This window comes from Heloderma suspectum, chromosome 13, assembly GCF_057233095.1.
Source record: "Heloderma suspectum isolate Gila_16-S chromosome 13, 16-S_ref, whole genome shotgun sequence".
Classification (NCBI taxonomy): Eukaryota; Metazoa; Chordata; class Lepidosauria; order Squamata; family Helodermatidae; genus Heloderma; species Heloderma suspectum.
In genome coordinates, this window is record NC_139470.1 from 18,332,373 (window position 1) to 18,350,386 (window position 18,014).

The 18,014-nt window shown below is 50.0% G+C and overlaps 2 protein-coding genes across 6 annotated transcripts in view; both read right to left on the bottom strand.

Moving 5' to 3' along the window:
- Positions 1–1,840: 1,840 nt before the first annotated feature.
- LOC146336117 (uncharacterized) lies at positions 1,841–11,497 on the bottom strand. Of its 2 annotated transcripts, none has more exons than XM_084819560.1 (3): positions 11,332–11,497; positions 6,932–7,873; positions 1,841–5,601 (listed from the first exon to the last, which is right to left on the bottom strand). In XM_084819560.1, exons 2-3 carry the CDS (start codon positions 7,863–7,865, stop codon positions 5,381–5,383), a joined length of 1,155 nt encoding a protein of 384 aa, XP_084675686.1. In that variant the 5' UTR covers positions 7,866–7,873; positions 11,332–11,497; the 3' UTR covers positions 1,841–5,380. The 2 variants fall into 2 exon arrangements, with proteins under 2 accessions (XP_084675686.1, XP_084675685.1); XM_084819559.1 differs by lacking the exon at positions 11,332–11,497 and adding an exon at positions 10,597–11,025 and having other exon boundaries at positions 5,300–5,601.
- A 4,132-nt stretch (positions 11,498–15,629) lies between these two features.
- LOC146336118 (tRNA (32-2'-O)-methyltransferase regulator THADA-like) overlaps positions 15,630–18,014 on the bottom strand; it is a 55,544-nt gene continuing 53,159 nt past the window's right edge. For all 4 annotated transcript variants that reach the window (XM_084819556.1, XM_084819554.1, XM_084819555.1 and 1 more), the window contains exon 31: positions 15,630–17,564. In XM_084819556.1, coding sequence (XP_084675682.1) covers positions 17,320–17,564 — 245 coding nt within the window. In that variant the 3' untranslated portion in view covers positions 15,630–17,319. The remainder of the gene's footprint in view (positions 17,565–18,014) is intronic.

Consider the following 18,014-nt stretch of genomic DNA (forward strand, 5'->3'; position numbering starts at 1 on the left):
GTATGAGGGAATCACAGGGATCCCTACTTCAATTAGAGCAGGGGTGCAGAACTGCGCTCCGGGGTCCAAATTTGGCCCTCTGGGGTTCCCAGATGGCCACTCCCCCTTTTCCCAAGCACTGATTGTTGGGTGGCTTCCTGGCTTTTGTGCAGTTTTTCTCCCCATCCTAAAAGGTTGAAACGCCTCTCCTGAGGCTGAATTATGGGCTGTTAAAAGCTTTGAACTAAAATTTGCTGATACTTTGGCATTTTAGGCCCTGCCCCTTTTACCATTAGCTCTGCCCACCACTAGAATGCTGCCCCCCAGAGCTTCTCCAGAATGGAATTCGGCCCACGAGCTGAAGGAGGTTGAACACCCCTGAATTACAGTATCACATTTTTTTCAGCAGAGACCGCAGTACATCTCTAGCAGCCATTCATCCGTTTATGTATAATTGCCCTCTGCTGGGCTCATGGAAATATTACACTTGTACATCTTTTATTAAGACTAAACTCTCTGAAATTACCTGTTTCCACTGCTAACGGTGTTTGCAAAGCTTAACGTACTGGCTAATAGTCCAGGATTGTCAGCTGATGTTTCATCAATAGTCTCTGGATAAATATGAAGGATCCCTCTTGAATGTTTCAACTAAGGCTGGTCCCAACTTTCAAACAGCCGGGAGTTTGACCCAAATTTCAGGTGAAGGTGAAACTGCCTCCCTGCTTTCATATTTTGGGGGTGATGATATATGTTTTGGGGTGTGTGTGGAGACTTAATAGAGATACCTTGTGCTTGGTGATCATAATCTCCCCCCCCCCCCGAAAAATGACTGTTCCAAGGAGTGGTGGTGGTGGTGGGAGAGAAATGGAAGCAACCACTGGGGGCTTGTTTTTGTGGTCCCCCCACCCCATAACATTTCTCAGAACAGAGCATTCTTTGGAGCAGGGCAGGAAGATGACCACCAGCCAATTGGAGCAATCCCGCCCCCCACTGTCCATTTTGTAGCCTGTGAATGTGGTTGTAAAATCAGGGAGGGGTCTTTTCCACCAAGTTTCAGGATTTTCCCCTCTGTGAGCTGTTTCTAGCCCATATTGTTGCAGGGACATGCTTCAAAACAGGCCCCGTGGCAACCGGAAGCATCTCAAAACGACAGGACCAGATGTAACCTGCTACGTGACTCTACGTGATGTTGGTTCCAGAATCCATTTTGTTCCAGATCAGCAGCATGGAAAGCTGCCAGGAGCAATGTCATGGCCTCGGGTGACCACTGCAGGGATGGAGTAACTGTGTAGGCACTTCCTCCATTGATTAGATTAAGGGGAGATGTTCCCCGTAGCTATGAAAACATGCAAACGCCCGACTGGACTGCCAAGCTGCTGCCCAGCCAGCAAACCCTCAAGGGTACCTTCAAATTGGCCAATACAGCCTTGGTGGAAAATACAGCCCAATCCTGGAGCATTCCCGCCCACTATACCAGGGTGGGGAACCTCAGATCTGGGGCCAAATTTGGCCCTCCGGGGTTCCCTAAGTGAGCTCATCTGCTTTCCCCCAGTCACTGATTGTTTGGTGGTTTCTCAGCTTTTATGCAGTCCCCCCCCCCATTCTAAAAAGTTGAAATGCCTCTTCTATGGCTCAGTTACTGGCCATAAGTGCTTTAAACTAAAATATCCTGATTTTTTTGGTATTTTTGGCTCCACCCCTTTTGCATTTGGCCCCACCCACTGCTGGAATGCACCCCCAAGACCTTTCTGAAAATGAATTTGGCGCTCAGGCTGAAAGGGCCCCCCTGCCCCTGCACTAGACGGGTTAGAGGATCAGGGGAAGAAACCCACAGGCCGATAAAAACTACAAGACCTCTGATATGGTTTATCCTCTCTTGTTTAATAGGGCCGCCCGTTAACAATTTGCAGGGACTGACCTAAGCTTTTAAAATGCATGCAAGAGGGCCGTTTCTTCGCTGCTCTCACACGTTCAGTAAATGCCTGAGGGACCATACTCTGCCCACGCTCCCACCACACCCATGCATTTAAGGTCACCTTGGTGAGCTGTCACCATCTAGCACCCAGTGGTGGCCTCTCCCTCTGCCACCAGAAAGGCATCTGAGGAAACATCTTGCCCTGAGACAGGATGGTAGAAGAAACAGATTTAAGCTTGAACTCAAAAGAAGAGAAACTGCAGGAGAGAGAGAGAGAGAGAGAGAGAGAGAGAGAGAGAGAGAGAGAGAGAAAGAGAAGCAGGCAAGCAAAGGCCAGCCCAGAGGACCATAGATGCAGCGCAAACGCAAGTTCAACTGGTTCCAGAATAGATATATTCCCATCTGTCTGGGCAACTGAATTGAGCGTCACCTTCATGCTTTTCTTTTCTCCTCCTCCCTCCTCAATCCCTTTCCTTGTGTCTCGTGCCTTTTTACATGGTATGCCTGAGGGCAGGGAATGTCTAATTATTGATTCTTGAAAGGCGCTCTGGAAGCCTTTTCAGCAAAAAAGTGGGATAAAGATGCTTTGAATAAGTTAATAATAATGCTAGTGTGAAGGCTTCAGATGGATGTTCAGCACTCTGCACAGAAGGCCCTCCACACAATGGGGCCATCAAAGTTCCCAATCATGTGGAAAGTCCTGTGGGCATACAGATTTATGCACGTACAGCCCCTTCCCACGAACATTAAATGTGGTGATGTGGGGAGGGCATGGCCCCATTTCCCCCCTCCCCCAAACACATCACTGAAGGCATGAGCCAACAGCCCTGTAGATGTTCCAGAATCTTCTGTTGAGATTGTATTGCACTTGCGGCAGTGAAGCCTCTGACACTCACTGGCTGAACTGAGGTGGGAGCACAGAATGTTCAGTTGAGAAAGAAACTTTAACTGCCTGCAGTCCAGTTTCTGGGAGGGATGGGAAAGGTGTCAGTTTGGCTGGGATGAAAACTCTCAAGAGGGGCAAGCTGAGGGCTGGGAAGAGGGCTGTAGGGGAAACAAAGGGAATTGGAGGGAAAGGAGTCCAGAGCCTGAAGGAACATAATAAGTTAAGAGGAACCAAAGGAAGGGCAGGTGGAGAATGTGGCTGAAGTGAAAGGGCAGAGATGGCAAGGCGTCGAGGAAAGCTCTGGAGAAATTTCACAGCACGGAAGGTTAGGGGTGTGTGTACTTGCTATATTGTGGGGAGGGGGAAGAGTGAAAGGCTATGGAGGTTGGTTAAGGTGGTGGAAGGAACCAGGGCCAAGCAGAAACCAGATGAAATCAGTAATGAATGAGCAATGGAGTGGAAGAAAGGAGGAGCTACGGAGAAAACAGGGCTCAGAGAAAACACACATAGGACCAAGACACAGGAGGGGCTCTGTTGGTACGAAGGAAGGGGCACACTACGATCAGGGAGCCAAAGAGAAGAGGGCATTACGGTTGATAGCTCTAAGACAGGGGGTGTTGAACCTCTTTCAGCCTGGGGGCCAAATTCAATTTCCAAGGAGCTCTTGGGGGCTGCATTCCAGTGGTGGGTGGGGCTGAAGACATAAGGAAGTGGGGGCAAAGGGGCGGAGTCAATCATACTGGTGTACTTTAGCTTGAAACTCTTACTGCCAGCACCTAAGCTTTAGGAGAGGCATTTCCGGTTTCTAGAATGAGGGAAAAGGTCACCAAAGTCGTGAAACTGCCAAATGATCAGCGGAAGAGTTGGGGGAGCAGAAACTACCTGGGGAACCCTGTGCCTCTCTGTGCCTCTCTGGGGAACCCTGGAAGGCTGGACTGGAACCCTAAGCAGGCCAGATTTGGCCCATGAGGCTGAGGATCAACACCCCTGATCTAAAGCCACAACCCTACAGGGGAATTCTAGCAGCTGTGGCATCTACCATCACTGCAGCATTGTGACCTGGCAATCCTAAAGGGCCCACGAAGATGAAAATGCAGGTGTCTGTCTGGCAGGTTAGGGTTGAATTTCACATTATCAATTTGGACAATCCTGCCAATTCTTTGGCTGGCAGCTTCTAACATGAAATGCAACCTCCCCCCCCCCCGCCAACCCAGGTCCCTCCAGATTTTGTGGATTACAGTTCCCATCAATCACAGCCAGCATCTTAGGCAATGCTCGGGGATAATGGGAGTTGTAGCCCAAAGCACCTGGAGGGTCCCAGGTTGGGGAAAGTCATATTAAAGGATAACATCAGCATCCGCTAAAGTACAATTTGCCGTCTCCTAGGTGCATGACACCAAAGCAGAAGGACATGCAACAAAGGCATGCGCTGAGCAGCAATCTGCCTAGGATGCATTTCCGGTGGGTCTCCAGAGTAGGAGGTGCAACCAGCTTAAGAGCTCCCAGCAAGTAACTTCTTTGGTGTTTCTGAAGTAGGGACGTTTAAAACTGAAGTCACTGTTCCTCCCTGCTTGCAGAGAAATCAAGAAGAGGTCACCTCCAGCTGCACACTACAGCACAGAAGGGAAGGGGGGAAGGAGGCACTATAGCTCATAGACAGAGTGTAGGCAGGAAGGACCAAAGGTTCAATCTGCAGCATCTCCGGATTGAAGGGTCTCAGCGACATAGGATACTGCCTTATATCAGCTCAGGTTATTTGTCGATCATGCCCAGTATTGCCTACACTAGGAGTGTTGAACCTCTTTCAGCCTGAGGGCTGAATTCCATTTTGGAGAAGGTTTTGGGGGCTGCATTCCAGTGGTGGGCAGGGCTGAAGGCAAATGGGGCAGGGCCAAAAAATACCAGTGTATTTTAGGTTTTAAAGCTCTTACTGCCCGTAACTGAGTCTTTGGGGAGGAATTTCAACCTTTGAGAATGGTGGGAAAAACTACACAAAAGCCAGGAAATCACCAAACGATTGGTGGTCGAGGGAAAGGGGGTGGGGCCAGGAGGAAACTCAGAAGGCCAGACTGGGACCCCAGGTGGGGTGAATTTGGCCCCTGGGCCTGAGGTTCAACACCCATGATCTACACTGATTGGTAATACTTCTCCAGGAACTTGGACATCTGCTCTTCCCCAACACCTCCTACTTGGTCTTTTTTTAACTGGAGATGCCTGGGCTTGAACCCGAGACCTTCTGCATGCAAAGCAGGTGTTTTACTGCTGAGCGATGGTCCTTCCCCCTAGGTAGCACAGCTCAGAAAGAATTCAGCTGTGGAAAGCTGCTGCCCATCAGAATAGACCATACCAAGATGGAAGGAACAACGCCTGGTCGCGCCTTCTATATGGAAAGGGTTTGACAGACTGGAGGCGCCAGGATTTATGCCTCATTTGAAAGCCCTGATCCTAAGCTCAGAAGCCAAGAGGTGATCTGTGGTGACCTGGGTGAGGAGAAAGGCACTCTGCACATGCTCAAAGGCACAGTGATGATGATGAGGATTTATCAAGTCGCTGGAGGAAAACTTGACTTTAGACAGAGAACAACTTTTCCGTTGACTTGTTCATGTGCCCAGCTCACGTCGAAGCTTGAGTATTTCCAGCAGTAGCTTCTCCTTCTCCAGGAGGATCTTCTCCTTCTGCAGCTGGAGGGTCTCCTTCTGCAGCTCCAGCACCTCTGTTTGCAGCCGGCTCTGCTTCTCCAAAAGCTCTCTTGGCAGCTCTCTGATAGGTGTGGGGCAACCCCTCCGGCTAGGCTGCAAGTCTTCAGCCGTGGGCGTGCTCACTAGCAAAGAGAAGCCCACAAAAAGAGAGTTAAGGCAAAGAGCCAACTGCAGTCTGACTGAAAGGCCTGCAAGGCTGAACTTTGGGGAAATGATACCCACCACAGGTGACCCACCTAAGACAGAGCCACCCCCAAGTAGGCTCTGCTCCGTGCCTCCCAACAATCTTGCCGGGTCACTTAAGATGGGACTTGATATTAAAAAAGCAAAAAAGAGGGATTGCTTAGCACTGTAGAAAGGGACACCAAAGACACACACAAAAAGCTGCGTAAGTTGGCATTGGTCCTCAATGGATTTCAGGAGATTTATCAAGGGATACATTTCTTTATTAAGGGAAATCTCTTTCTGAAGGGTAATGCAGCTTCTCCCAACCTGGTGTGATGTGTTAGACTGTTGTAAACCGCCCAGAGATCTTTGGCTATTGGGCAGTATAGAAATGTAATAAATAAACTCTCATCGTACTTAGCCATGGGGATAACAGGTGATGATGGGAGGTGTGGTCCACCATATCTGAAAAGCATCAGGTTGGGGACAGACTGGTGTAAAGTACTGATTTTGTATTTGTTACTACAGACACCTTCCCCTTGATAAAAGAGATTGCTCAAAATGCCTTAGGAAACCCACCAACCTCTCTTTTTGTCTTTGGGGACTTTTGGGGATCCTCAGCCAATCAGATCTTAAGGAAGAGCCAGAAGCTCTGAGATAAGCAGGATGTGCCATTTTAGGACTTTTGGGACCAGCCATCTCGCTCCAGTTATCCATGCTCTGGTGACGTCCAGGTGAGATTATAGTAATGTGTCAGGTGTTGAAAGACTGGAAGCTACAGCAGGTTCAAGATACTTCAGCTAGGATGGATGGAGAGCAGTTCAAGGCTCACACCACCATCTATTCTCCATTATTTTTCATTAATTTATTTCAAATATTTTCCCCTGGGTTCCTACAGGAAAATCAATCGACCTCGCAAGATTTCAATCTAGTCCATTTGTGCTGCTGCAATTGCTCGCTTTAGTTACAGGCTTTGGAAAGCATCCACGCATTTTGTGTCCTTTTGCTCACAACCACACTGAACCATGGATCTGATAGTCTCAAGGCTGCATAGGCATCCTTCCAGCATATGGAACCCGAAGACTACAGAACCCATGGTTCAGCGTGAATGAAACATACACAAGTGTGAGGACTCCACTAATTGCTTATGCTGTTTACACAGCAGGCAACTCCTATCAGGTCGGATGCAAAGCATCGCTGAATCAGCTTGCATATGCAATATAAAACTGAAATACAATTCGGCAGGAGCGGAACTTGAATTCTATGGAATTTGGTCACAACCCTCACCATTATCATCCGTCATGGAGCGGAGACCTTCAGATCTGGGGCTGCCGTTGCTGCTGCTGCTGTGTGTCAGGGGGCTGCAGGTTGCTCCTAAGTAAGGCCATTCCAAAACAGGGCTTAAGGGGCACTCAATCTTACAAGTCAGGGTGAGATCCGACGAGCAGTTCCTAGGTCCTGAAATCCTACACCCACCAGCCCCCCCAGATTCTTGGCTTTGGGGTGAAGGAGTCCTGAGGATTTGCGCGCAACGTGCTTCGTTTGCACGCAGGCCGTTCAATGAGGCACGTTTACAAGGCTCGACAGATGCCTTTTCCTCTCTCTCATGCGCTCCTTCCTCAGCACATCCAGGCCCCTCACCAGATCGCGGCGTTGGCGGGATGCTGGCAAGGGCCTGTCTCGGCAAGTCGACCTGGGATGCCGCTTCGGCACTCGCTTCGGAGTCACGAGGAGTCTCGGTTTTGCAAGGGTTGTGGCTGTCGCTGCAGAGGTACAAAATGCAAGGTGACCCCGAAAGGTCCCCGGCTTTACCCACTGGTGAAGCGGTTCTACCCGAAGGCTCGGTCCTCACCCGGGAACCATAAGGTGACGGTTCAGGCAGCGCAGCATCCGATGTCTTGAGGAGAGCAAAGATGTTGTGGAAAAGCCGGTCCCGGGGCTGCCCCCTCAGCAACGGGTGTTTCTCCATTGCCAGCTCCTTGCGGGCATCCACCACCATGTTCTTCCACTTCCTGCGGATCTCTTCCGGTGTGCGCTGAACCAGCGGGTTCAGAGAATTGATGGCCACAGCGATCTCTTCCCAGGCTTGCTGGCGGTCTGCGGTGTTCTTGTAACGGCCGCTCTTGGGGATCAAGATGTCCTTGCGGAGAGCAAATTCTTCGAGGATGAGAAACTTCTCCTCATCAGAAAACTTGATCCTCTTCGCCTTGGGAGTTGACATGTCTGCCGCTGCAAGTCAAAACACAGAATCGAGGAACGTGAAACTAGTCTGGCTGGAGATGCGGGGGTGGGGGCTGCCAATTTGATCAGAGCAGCAGCTTTGGTGCCCTGACCCTCCCCCAGCAGACAAAACCTAAATATTTCTCTACAACCATGAGGAATTTTTCTCCAAAGTCATGAGGACTAGAGTCTTAGGGGTAAGAAAACTGGAATTAGGAGGCACAAATATTGCTCCCATAGTTTTTCAGCACCACAAGATTCTCTTTCAGGTAGGCTCACAGATCTCAGCCATGTAATCCAGAGTTCACCTGATACTCTTACTGCGACTGCAATTTTGCCCATGACATCATAACTGCACAGACACAAGTTATCTCAGCTGCTGCCTTATAGTGAAGCAAACCTTTGGTTCATCTACCAGTTTCTTGTGAATGGCAGAAGCTCTTCAAGATCTCAGGCCAAAGGTAACTTTGTTAGATCTGCTACCTCATCAGATCCTTGAACAGAGATTGCTGGAGACCTTATAGCTGCACTGCATTCCTGAGCAAGGACATTGATACACACAATTTTCTTCTGAACGAGGAGTTCTGCATTGCTCAGAAGACTGAATACAAGTTACTTTAACATAAGATGCAATCATATTGTGTGTGTGCATATAGGGACTTCTTTTTTTTTGTACTTGAAACATTGTTACCCTCTCACCAAAAATAACTGCTGGTAAATATCTTAATCTATGGTTTTCCCAGTAGTAATGTATGGCTGTGAGAGCTGGACTATAAGGAAGGCTGAGCGCCGAAGAATTGATGCTTTCGAACTGTGGTGCTGGAGAAGACTCTTACGAGTCCCCTGGACTGCTAGGAGGTCGAATCAGTCCATCCTAAAGGAAATCAATCCTGAGTGCTCATTGGAAGGACAGATACTGAAGCTGAAGCTGAAATATTTTGGCCACCTAATGCGAAGAGAAAACTCCCTGGAAAAGACCCTGATGCTGGGAAAGACTGAAGGCAAAAGGAGAAGGGGACGGCAGAGGATGAGATGGCTAGATAGCATCACGGATGCAATGAATATGAACTTGAGCACGCTCCGGGAGAGAGCGCAGGACAGGAAGGCCTGGCGTGCTGTGGTCCATGGGGTCACGAAGCGTCGGACACGACTGAACAACAACAACAACAACAAATCTCTTAACACCCTGCTCCCTTTTCATTAAACACTGCTGATCATTCCTCTCTGCTAGCTGAATTCCTTTACTCCAGAGGTGAATAACCTCAGGCCCGGGGCAAAATCTGGCCCTTTGGGGCTCACTAGATGGCCATGCCCCTTCCCTGACTCCACCCCCTTTCCCTCAGCCATTGATCGTTTGGTGGTTTCTGGCTTTTGTGCAGTTTTTTCTCCATTCCAAAAGGTTGAAATGCCTCTCCTAAGGCTTTCTTACTGGCAATTAGAGCCTCAGGGCCCAATCCTATGCAAGTTTAGACACAAAGAAAGTCCGACAATGTGAGTTGTAGGACTTTTTTTCTGCCTAAACATGCACAGGATTGTTCCTGAAGCTAAAATATACTGGTATATTTGCTCCTGCCCCTTTTTTACTGTTCCAGCCAGCCATGCCCTCCTCTACAATATTCCATTCCGTTCCCTCTGCATTCCAGTTTTCCATCCCCGTCAATGACAATCAGAACTCCATACTGGCTGAGCATGCTTGGGCTGTTTTCTTTTCCTAAAGGTTGTCTGTAGTTCTGCAAACTTGTGTTGTGGTTTAAATGCTGTTATTTGTCAGCAGATTAGAATATTCTATAACAAAATTAAAAAGATGAATTGATACCTTTGGTATACTTTCGGTTTAGACTATCAGTTCGTCAAAATCTGAATTAATGCCAGTAGGTAGTATTAAGTTACCCGATGTAGTTGCTAAATGGCAGTTCTGCTGGTGTCCAGAACTTATAACGTTATCTTGGAATATAGGTGCCTAGAGATATTTCTCAAGCGATTAAACTGAATTTAAGCGCATGGCTGGTGGAAATATCTCTTGATTTGGAAACAAGCTTGCAGCTGGAGCCTGTTTACTCACAAGTAAGTGCATATTTACTCACGTGGAAGTGCGCATAGGATCACAGCCTTCAGCAAAACAGGCTGCAGCGTTGTCGCCCGAGATGGAAGAGAGAGCAGACATCATCTTGGCTGTAATCTTATGCGCTGTTACTTTAGAGTAAGCCCCAGTAAATTAAGCGACACACCTCACATGGCAAAATAGCGGGAGCAGGTTTTTTTGAGGACTCGGCGTGTATTGAGTTTGCGGGTGTATGTCTCTTTCTCTCTCTCTCTCTCTCTCTTGCAACCTTTCACAAGCCTGTAACACTGCAACGTCAAATGTACGAGGATCTGATCTGCTTTATCTGGAGTGCCATGTTGAGTTTTTAGGGCCTTGACCCTACCCTGTAGCTTGCTTAAGGGTGCAATCCTATGCATGTTTAGACAGAGAAAAGTCCTACAACTCCATGCTAGCTGGGGAATGCTGGGAGTCGGAGGCCTTTTCTCTGTCTAAACATGCATAGGATTGCACCCTTACTGCTATTTTTTAAAATCATTTTTGGGCAGTATGCCACCCTGATAGCACTGCTTCTCTCTCTCTCTCTCTCTCTCTCATTTATTTTAATATATATATAATTACAATAAATAATATATCTTTGACATCATCTATGCTCAAGCAAGAGCAGGATGCTCGAAGGCTGCATGCTTACCCCCGTCCCTGCCGCCGCTGCCTTCGCAGTTTTTTTAGGATGCTGCGCTCTCCGGTGGTCTTCTTCCTTCTCCTCCTCCTCACCACACGCCCCAAAGCAAAGAAGGAGGGAAAACAACCCCGCCCGTCCTCTGACCACTTCCTACCTCCGCACCGTCTGGAGCAGTAAAGCGAAAGGGAGCGGCCTCTGAGCATGTGCAAAGTTCAGACGCAACCATTTGCGAGGAGGAAGAGGAGATTGGACTTCGGGCGTTTGACTATGTATGTGTGTGTATATATATATATATATATATATAGAGAGAGAGAGAGAGATAGCTATATATCTATAAGCGGGGGGTTAGGAGGCGGAGGAAGGGGAAATGGCTCCGGCGATTTCTCATCGGAGCCTGTCTTTCTAGCTCTATGGTTTTCCCTCCCCACCTTTTGGTCTGGGCAGGGCGGAGGAAGAGGAGGGGTTCCTGCGCTGGATCGCACAAGCCCGCTGGCGCCCTGGCGCGGCGCGGCCGGAGCCCGTGTTTTGCTGGCGCGGCGCGGGGGAGACGGAGGGTCCGGATCCGGCCCCGGCCGTCGGGCAACCGCACGGGGCTGTGCGAGCGACCGAGCGGGCAGGTGGCCTGCTTTTCTCGCAGATGCCCCGCGCGGCTTTTCCGCCCGCTGGACGTGAAAGTGGCCGGAGCAGTTCACTGGGTGTGTGTGTGCGCGCGCGTTAAACTACGTAAGCATGTTGAATCCATACCTTAAAATTAAAACATGTCACAAATGAAATGAAGACTTTCTCTCCCGCTGTCTGTTCTGGCCTTCCCAATTCGCCTTCGCCTCCCCCCCACCATTCGTTTTCCTTTTCTTCCATCCTATTCTTCCTCTTTCCTTCCTTCCTTTCTTTTTCTCCCTCCCTCCCTCCCTCCCTCTCTCTCTCCGTCTTCCTTTCCTCCCTATTCTTTACCTCCCTCCCTCTCTCGCCTTCTTCCTCCCTCCCTATTCTTTATCTCCCTCCCTCCCTCTCTCCTTCTCCCTCTTTCCCCTCCCTATTCTTTATTTCCCTCCCGCTCTCGCCTTCTTCCTCCCTCCCTATTCTTTATCTCCCTCCCTCTCTCCTTCTCCCTTTCCCCCTCCCTATTCTTAATTTCCCTCCCTCTCTTGCCTTCTTCATCCCTCCCTATTCTTTATCTCCCTCCCTCCCTCTCCTCCCTTTCCCCCTCCCTATTCTTTATTTCCCTCCCTCTCTTGCCTTCTTCCTCCCTCCCTATTCTTTATCTCCCTCCCTCCCTCTCTCCTTCTCCCTCTTTCCCCTCCCTATTCTTTATTTCCCTCCCGCTCTCGCCTTCTTCCTCCCTCCCTATTCTTTATCTCCCTCCCTCTGTCCTTCTCCCTTTCCCCCTCCCTATTCTTAATTTCCCTCCCTCTCTTGCCTTCTTCATCCCTCCCTATTCTTTATCTCCCTCCCTCCCTCTCTCCTTCTCCCTCTTTCCCCTCCCTATTCTTTATCTCCCTCCCTCTCGTCGTCTTCCTCCCTCCCTATTCTTTATCTCCTTCCCTCTCTCCTCCTCCCTCTTCCTCCCTCCCTATTCTTTCTCTCTCCTTTCTCTTTCTCCCCCCATTCTTTATCTCCCTCCCTCCTTCTTCCTCTCCCTCCCTATTCTTTATCTCCCTTCCTCTCTCCTTCCTTCTTTTCGTACTTATTCTTCCTTCTGCCTATGTACACCAGTTGCTGGGGAACATGGGTTGGAGGGTGCTGTTGCATTCATGCCCTGCTTGTGGGTTCCCAGACGACAGCTGGTTGGCAACTGTGTGAACGGAATGCTGGACTAGATGGACCTTTGGTCTGATCCAGCAGGGCTCTTCTGATGTTATGTTCCTTCCTCCTTGTTCTTTCTTCCAACCTATTCTTTCTTCCTCTCTCCTTCCCTCCATTGCCTTCCTGCCTATTCTTTCTTCCAACCAATTTTTTCTCTTTCTTCCTCTCTCCTCTGATCTTTTTCTTTCCTTCCTCCCTTCCATTTCTTTCTTTCTGCCTTCACAGCTTTTACATTTTTCTTTTAAGAATGTTTAACCCATACCTACCTAATATTACACAGATAAAATATGGTTTCTTTCTTTCTTTCTTTCTTTCTTTCTTTCTTTCTTTCTTTCTTTCTCTTTTCCTCTTCTAAATAGGAATTCTCTCTCTCTCTCTCCCCCCTCTCTTTATTTTCCATCCATCCATCCATGCAAACGACAGCCTGTCACAGCCCTGCATCCCCAGATGTTTTTGCACTATAACAGCCTGGCCAATGATGTCTGGAGTTGTACTACAGCAAAGGGAGTTAGCATCAGGGAAAACCTCCTAATGGCTAGAGCTGTCCGACTGTGGAACAGACTGCCTTAGGATGGGTGTGTGGGGATCCAGACTGCTTTGGGAAGTGGTGGGCAGTCCTTTGCTCGAGGTCTTTATGTAGAGGGTGGATGGTCACCCTCTGCCGTGGGTGCTGCAGTTTCAGAGTCTTGTAGGGGTTAGACTACATTTAGTATTTGATTAATTTTATTTACAATACTTGTATACCGCTCCATATCTAGAACAGATTTCAGAGCAGTGAACACAAGAGATGAAACAGTAAAAGGATAAAAAGATTAAAACACCATATTAAAAGTATGCTGTTTTAAAAAGAGAATACCAGTGGAAACGGTGACTGGTCAATTAAGGAATGCCTCCTGGAACAGCGCTGTTTTTAGGAGGCGCTGGAAACAGCACAGTATTGGCGCCTGCCTGACCTCCAGAGGCAGGGAGTTCCACAGAAAGGGGGCCACCACAGTGAAGGCTCTTCTCCTGGTGGACTCCAGTCGGGCCATAGGTCCATGTGGAACCACCAGAAGCAAGCCCTCCGATGACCTCAGTGACCAGGCAGGTTGGTAGGGGAGAAGGTGCTCGCTCAGGTATCCTGGTCCCAAGTTGTTTAGTGCTTTGTACACTAGTACCACAACCTTAAACCTGGCCCGGTAGCAAATAGGCAGCCAGTGCAGTTCCCTCAGCAAAGGAGTTGCATGCTGAAAAGGGGCAGCTCCTGACAACAGCTGGGCTGCTGCATTCTGCACTGGCCCCAGCTTCCAGACCAGCCTCAAGGGCCGCCCCACATAGAGCGCATTGCAGTAATGCAGTCCTGGGGTTACTAGTGCCTGGACCACTGTGGCCAGGCTGTCCCTGTCCAGGAGAGGCCGTAGTTGGCAAACCAGCCGAAGCTGGTAAAAAGTACTCCGAGCTGCCGTGGCCACTTGGGCTTCCAGCAACAGTGATGGATATAGGAGAACCCCCAAACTACGGACCTGATCTTTCAGAGGGAGTGCAACCCCGTCCAGAACAGGCCATGAGCCGAACTCCCGGACTCAGGAACCACTCACCCAAGGGCTTCCGTCTTGCCAGGATTCAGCTTCAGTTTCTTGGCTCTCATCCAGCCCATTACTGTGTTCAGGCACTGGTCCAGGACTTGTAGTACAGCCTCTCCTGATTCAGATGTCACAGGGAGATAGAGCTGTGTGTCATCAGCATACTGATGGCACTTGCCTCCAAATCCCCTAATGACCGCTCCCAGCAGCTTCATATAGATGTTAAATAACATTGGGGACAAGATGGTACCCTGCGGAACCTCAGTTGCCAAGGGGCCAAGGAAGAGTCACCCAATGTTACTGTCTGAAATCGGCCCCGCAGGTAGGACCAGAACCACTGTAACACAGTGCCTCCAATACCCATCCCACAGAGTCAATCCAGGAGGATACCATGGTTGATGGTATCAAAAGCTGGTGAGAAGTCGAGCAGGATTAGCAGGGCTGCCCTCCCCCTGTCCCTCTCTCGATAAAGGTCATCCATCAGGGCAGCCAAGGCTGATTCAGTCCCATGACCAGACCGAAACCCAGACTGGAATGGGTCTAGATAGTCAGTATCCTCCAAGGGTGTCTGGAGTTCCTCCGCCACAACCCTCTCAAGTACCTTCCCTAAGAAAGGGGGTATTTGCAACTGGACGGTAGTTGTCTAATACCATTGAGTCCAGAGTGGGCTTCTTCAGGAGGGACCACCCCTTTCCGAAGGGATGCATTCACCACACCCCGGACCCACCCAGCCACACCCCCTCAGCTAGCTTTTATTAGCCAGGAGCGGCAAGAATCAAGAGGGCATGTGGTCGTCACATTGCTGCAAGCATCTTGTCTACATCATCAGGCCACAACAACTGAAACTGATCCCACAAAATCGGGCAGATGGTGGTGTCAGGTGCCTCAACTGGAACTGTGCTGACAACAGCACCAAGTTCGCTGTGGAGACGAGTGATTTTGTCCTCAAAAGTACGATGTAAAAAGGTCACAGCGGGTCCTTGAGGGCACGAGGGCTCCCTTCACTGGGGAGTGTATTAGTCCCCGGACCACCCGAAAGAGCTCTGCTGGACAGCTACTTGAGGACACAATGGAGGCAGCAAAGTAAGCCTTCTTTGCTGCCCGCACTGCCAGTCAAGCATAGGCATGATTAGGTGCTCCAGAGCATGCTCGGTCATCTTCGCTTCAAGACCTGCACCGTTTGCGCTCTAGCCGATGTCCAGCCTGTTTTATTGCCCATAGCTCTCCAGTATACCAAGGAGCAGAACGGGTTCCACAGCACCAGAGAGAGCACTCAGGTGCAATCGAGTTGATGGCCCTCCACATCTCACTGTTCCACAGTGAAGCTAGGGCCTCAGCTGGATCACCAGCTTTCTCCACTAGGAAATCCCCAACGGCATTCAGAAATCCATCCGAATCCCTCAGTCTCCTGGAGCAGACCGTCCGAATGGGTCCCCCACCCCTTGCAGCGGTGAAGAGAATCCTGAGGCAGGTCACACCAAGCACCCGCTCCTGTTTTGACAGTACTTTTGGATGCAACCTGATTGACAGAAGCCTCTTACAGCCGCTGCAGAGATACGTAAGCGTGCGAGGTCTACAATTCGCGTGGAGGAGATCTCTTAAGACTGAAAACCGAACACGCAACAAACAGATGCTAAGGAATATGTCTCAATTTGGAGAGATATCCATGGCCCAAGTGAAAAGCAACAACTCTTTATTACAGTGGGAAAATCCAGCACAAGAACAACACTTTGCTCAGCCTTCTGGCACAATCCCTTATGCTCCCTAGAACAGGAGCAAAAAGTCGCCGTTGAAAACCAAGGCAGTAACATTCAGCCAAGTGAAGAGGACCCAAAATGGATGCTCACCTTAAAAATGTTTTGCCCCAACACTTCTGACGCCATTGTGGCGTTCTTTGCTCGTGGATTGCCCTCCAGATGCCAGACGCACAGCTTAAGACAACTCAACAAGGCTTTGGGGTGGGAGGCGGGGAGAGAGAGAATGTTCACGGTAATTTTGTTTCTTGTCATGTCAGGAGTTGTGGGGGCTAGATAATGGGAACCCCTGCCTCTGGGCACATTTGCCCTGTGTCGTTAGCCCCAGGGCTACCATTCGGAGCATTTTCCTAGGTGGGCAACCTTTTTCTCCCTGAGGGCAGTGGGTCAGAGCCCATGTGTCAGTGGTGGGTGTGGCTGAAGGTGGATCTTTGGGCTGGCTGTGGGTGTAGCCCAGGCCAATGTTCCCCTCATCCCACCCCCACAAACAGGGCCGGCCCAAGGCATTTTGCTGTCTCAGGCAAAGAACAAGATGGCACCCTCTCCAATTTCATGTAAAAAAGCTGACTAGACTGTTTCTTCAATGCTGGTGATGGAAGAGCATCCGCCATTGAACCTGAAGGCAGCAGGCTAGCTTAGGGAGCACAGGGCAGGCCATGAGACACACAGCTCTCTCCTCCCAACACCTTGCTGCCACCTCGCAGCATCTGCCTCCTGAGGTAACTGCTTCACCCTGCCTAATGGTAGGGCCGGCCCTACCCATAACCTTCCTCCCCGTCTCCCTCCCTCACCCCCCCTCCCCATACCCAAAGGCACACACACACTCTCCCCCACTCCACGCCATCTCAGTATACAGGGATGGGGAGGTTTAAACTTCCCCTCCCTGCATGCCGAGACCCTATCAGGCTTCTCGCCTCCCCAGCTGATCGGCTGGTGTGGGAACAGCTGCTTAGTGTGCTCCTTAGCATTTCTCAGCCCCAGCCGTCTGCCCAAGTGAGATGGGAGGTTCATGACTTAAATGTGGCGTGCAAGGATGACTCTCTCTGCAGGCCACCCTCGCCCCCAGTCGATTCACTCCAGCTTGCCGAACACCTGAGTAGCAGGCTTGCAGGGGGGAGGATTTAAGGGCTTGGGCACCCATGGCAGGCTGGAAGACCTTTGAGGGCTGCAGGTTGCCCATGTGTGCTTTAGGCAGCAAAGAATGACTGCTTACTGGCTTGATTCCTCTGCAGCTGCCTATCACTCAGCTCCAACACGCAAGGCTCGTGCTGTAGGCTAGCAAGATAGTTACCTCATTTGTTTGGGGCTATTTGGGACCTGCTCACATTGGCAGCATGTCACGGAGTGGTGCAGGAGTGGGCCACTTGTGGGCCTGGAGATATTTTGGCCTACAGCATCCATTGTCCTTCACCATCGGCTTTGCTGGCAAGGGCTGATGGGAGTTGTCGGGCAAAGCAGCTGGAGGGCCACTATAATCCTAGGCAGGAAGATGTCATGGCGATCCCAAAGGAATCGAAATGGACTGTGATCCCAAGTCTTTCTCTGCTGCCGTAAAAAAATTCTCAGTGATTCACTGAGAAATGCATTCAGGGCGGCTCTTGCTGGCTGGGTGGCTACCGCTCCATCTCTACATTGATCGCTGGAGCCATTCCGTGCTGAGTGAGTAGCTTCTGAACAGACCAAGCTGCACACCTCAGCTCCTGTGAAGAGAAGGTGATTCCTCGGACCCTGGGCTGCTTCCCTCTTTCCAGGGTCTCCAGCATTTGGATGGCAAGGGCAGCCTTGACTAGCAGAGTGGTGACTGCGGTGTGTACCTTTGGACAAGCCAGAGTCTTTAGGTGCAGGGAAGTGCTGTCATCTGAAAGACAGGAGATACAGCTGAGCATTGAGATGACCGTGTTCACCCCAGGCAAGTACTCATGCCATCATCTATAATAATAATAGAGGATGTGTGTCTGTCTGTCATGGCCGTAGCTTCAAGACCATAAAACCCAGACACCTGAAAGTTAGCATGCTTAATAAGGTGACCCTAGGGGTGTGCACCTATTTTTTTTTATGCATTCATTAATGTGAATGTGTCTGTGTGGCCTGCAGTTATAGCTTCAGCCACGAGGTGGCAGACTTTCCTGAACAGCACATAACTTTGCAGCCCATACAGTTTGAAACCAGGGGGGATTAGTAAGATGAGAGACAGAATTACATGTCTGCCCCCTCCTGCTATGGGGTAGCCCCCCTCAGTGGAATGGAGTGGACACGCCCTTCTCTTAAGGGGGCTATCGGGGTGCACCATGGCAGGCGCTGTGCCTAG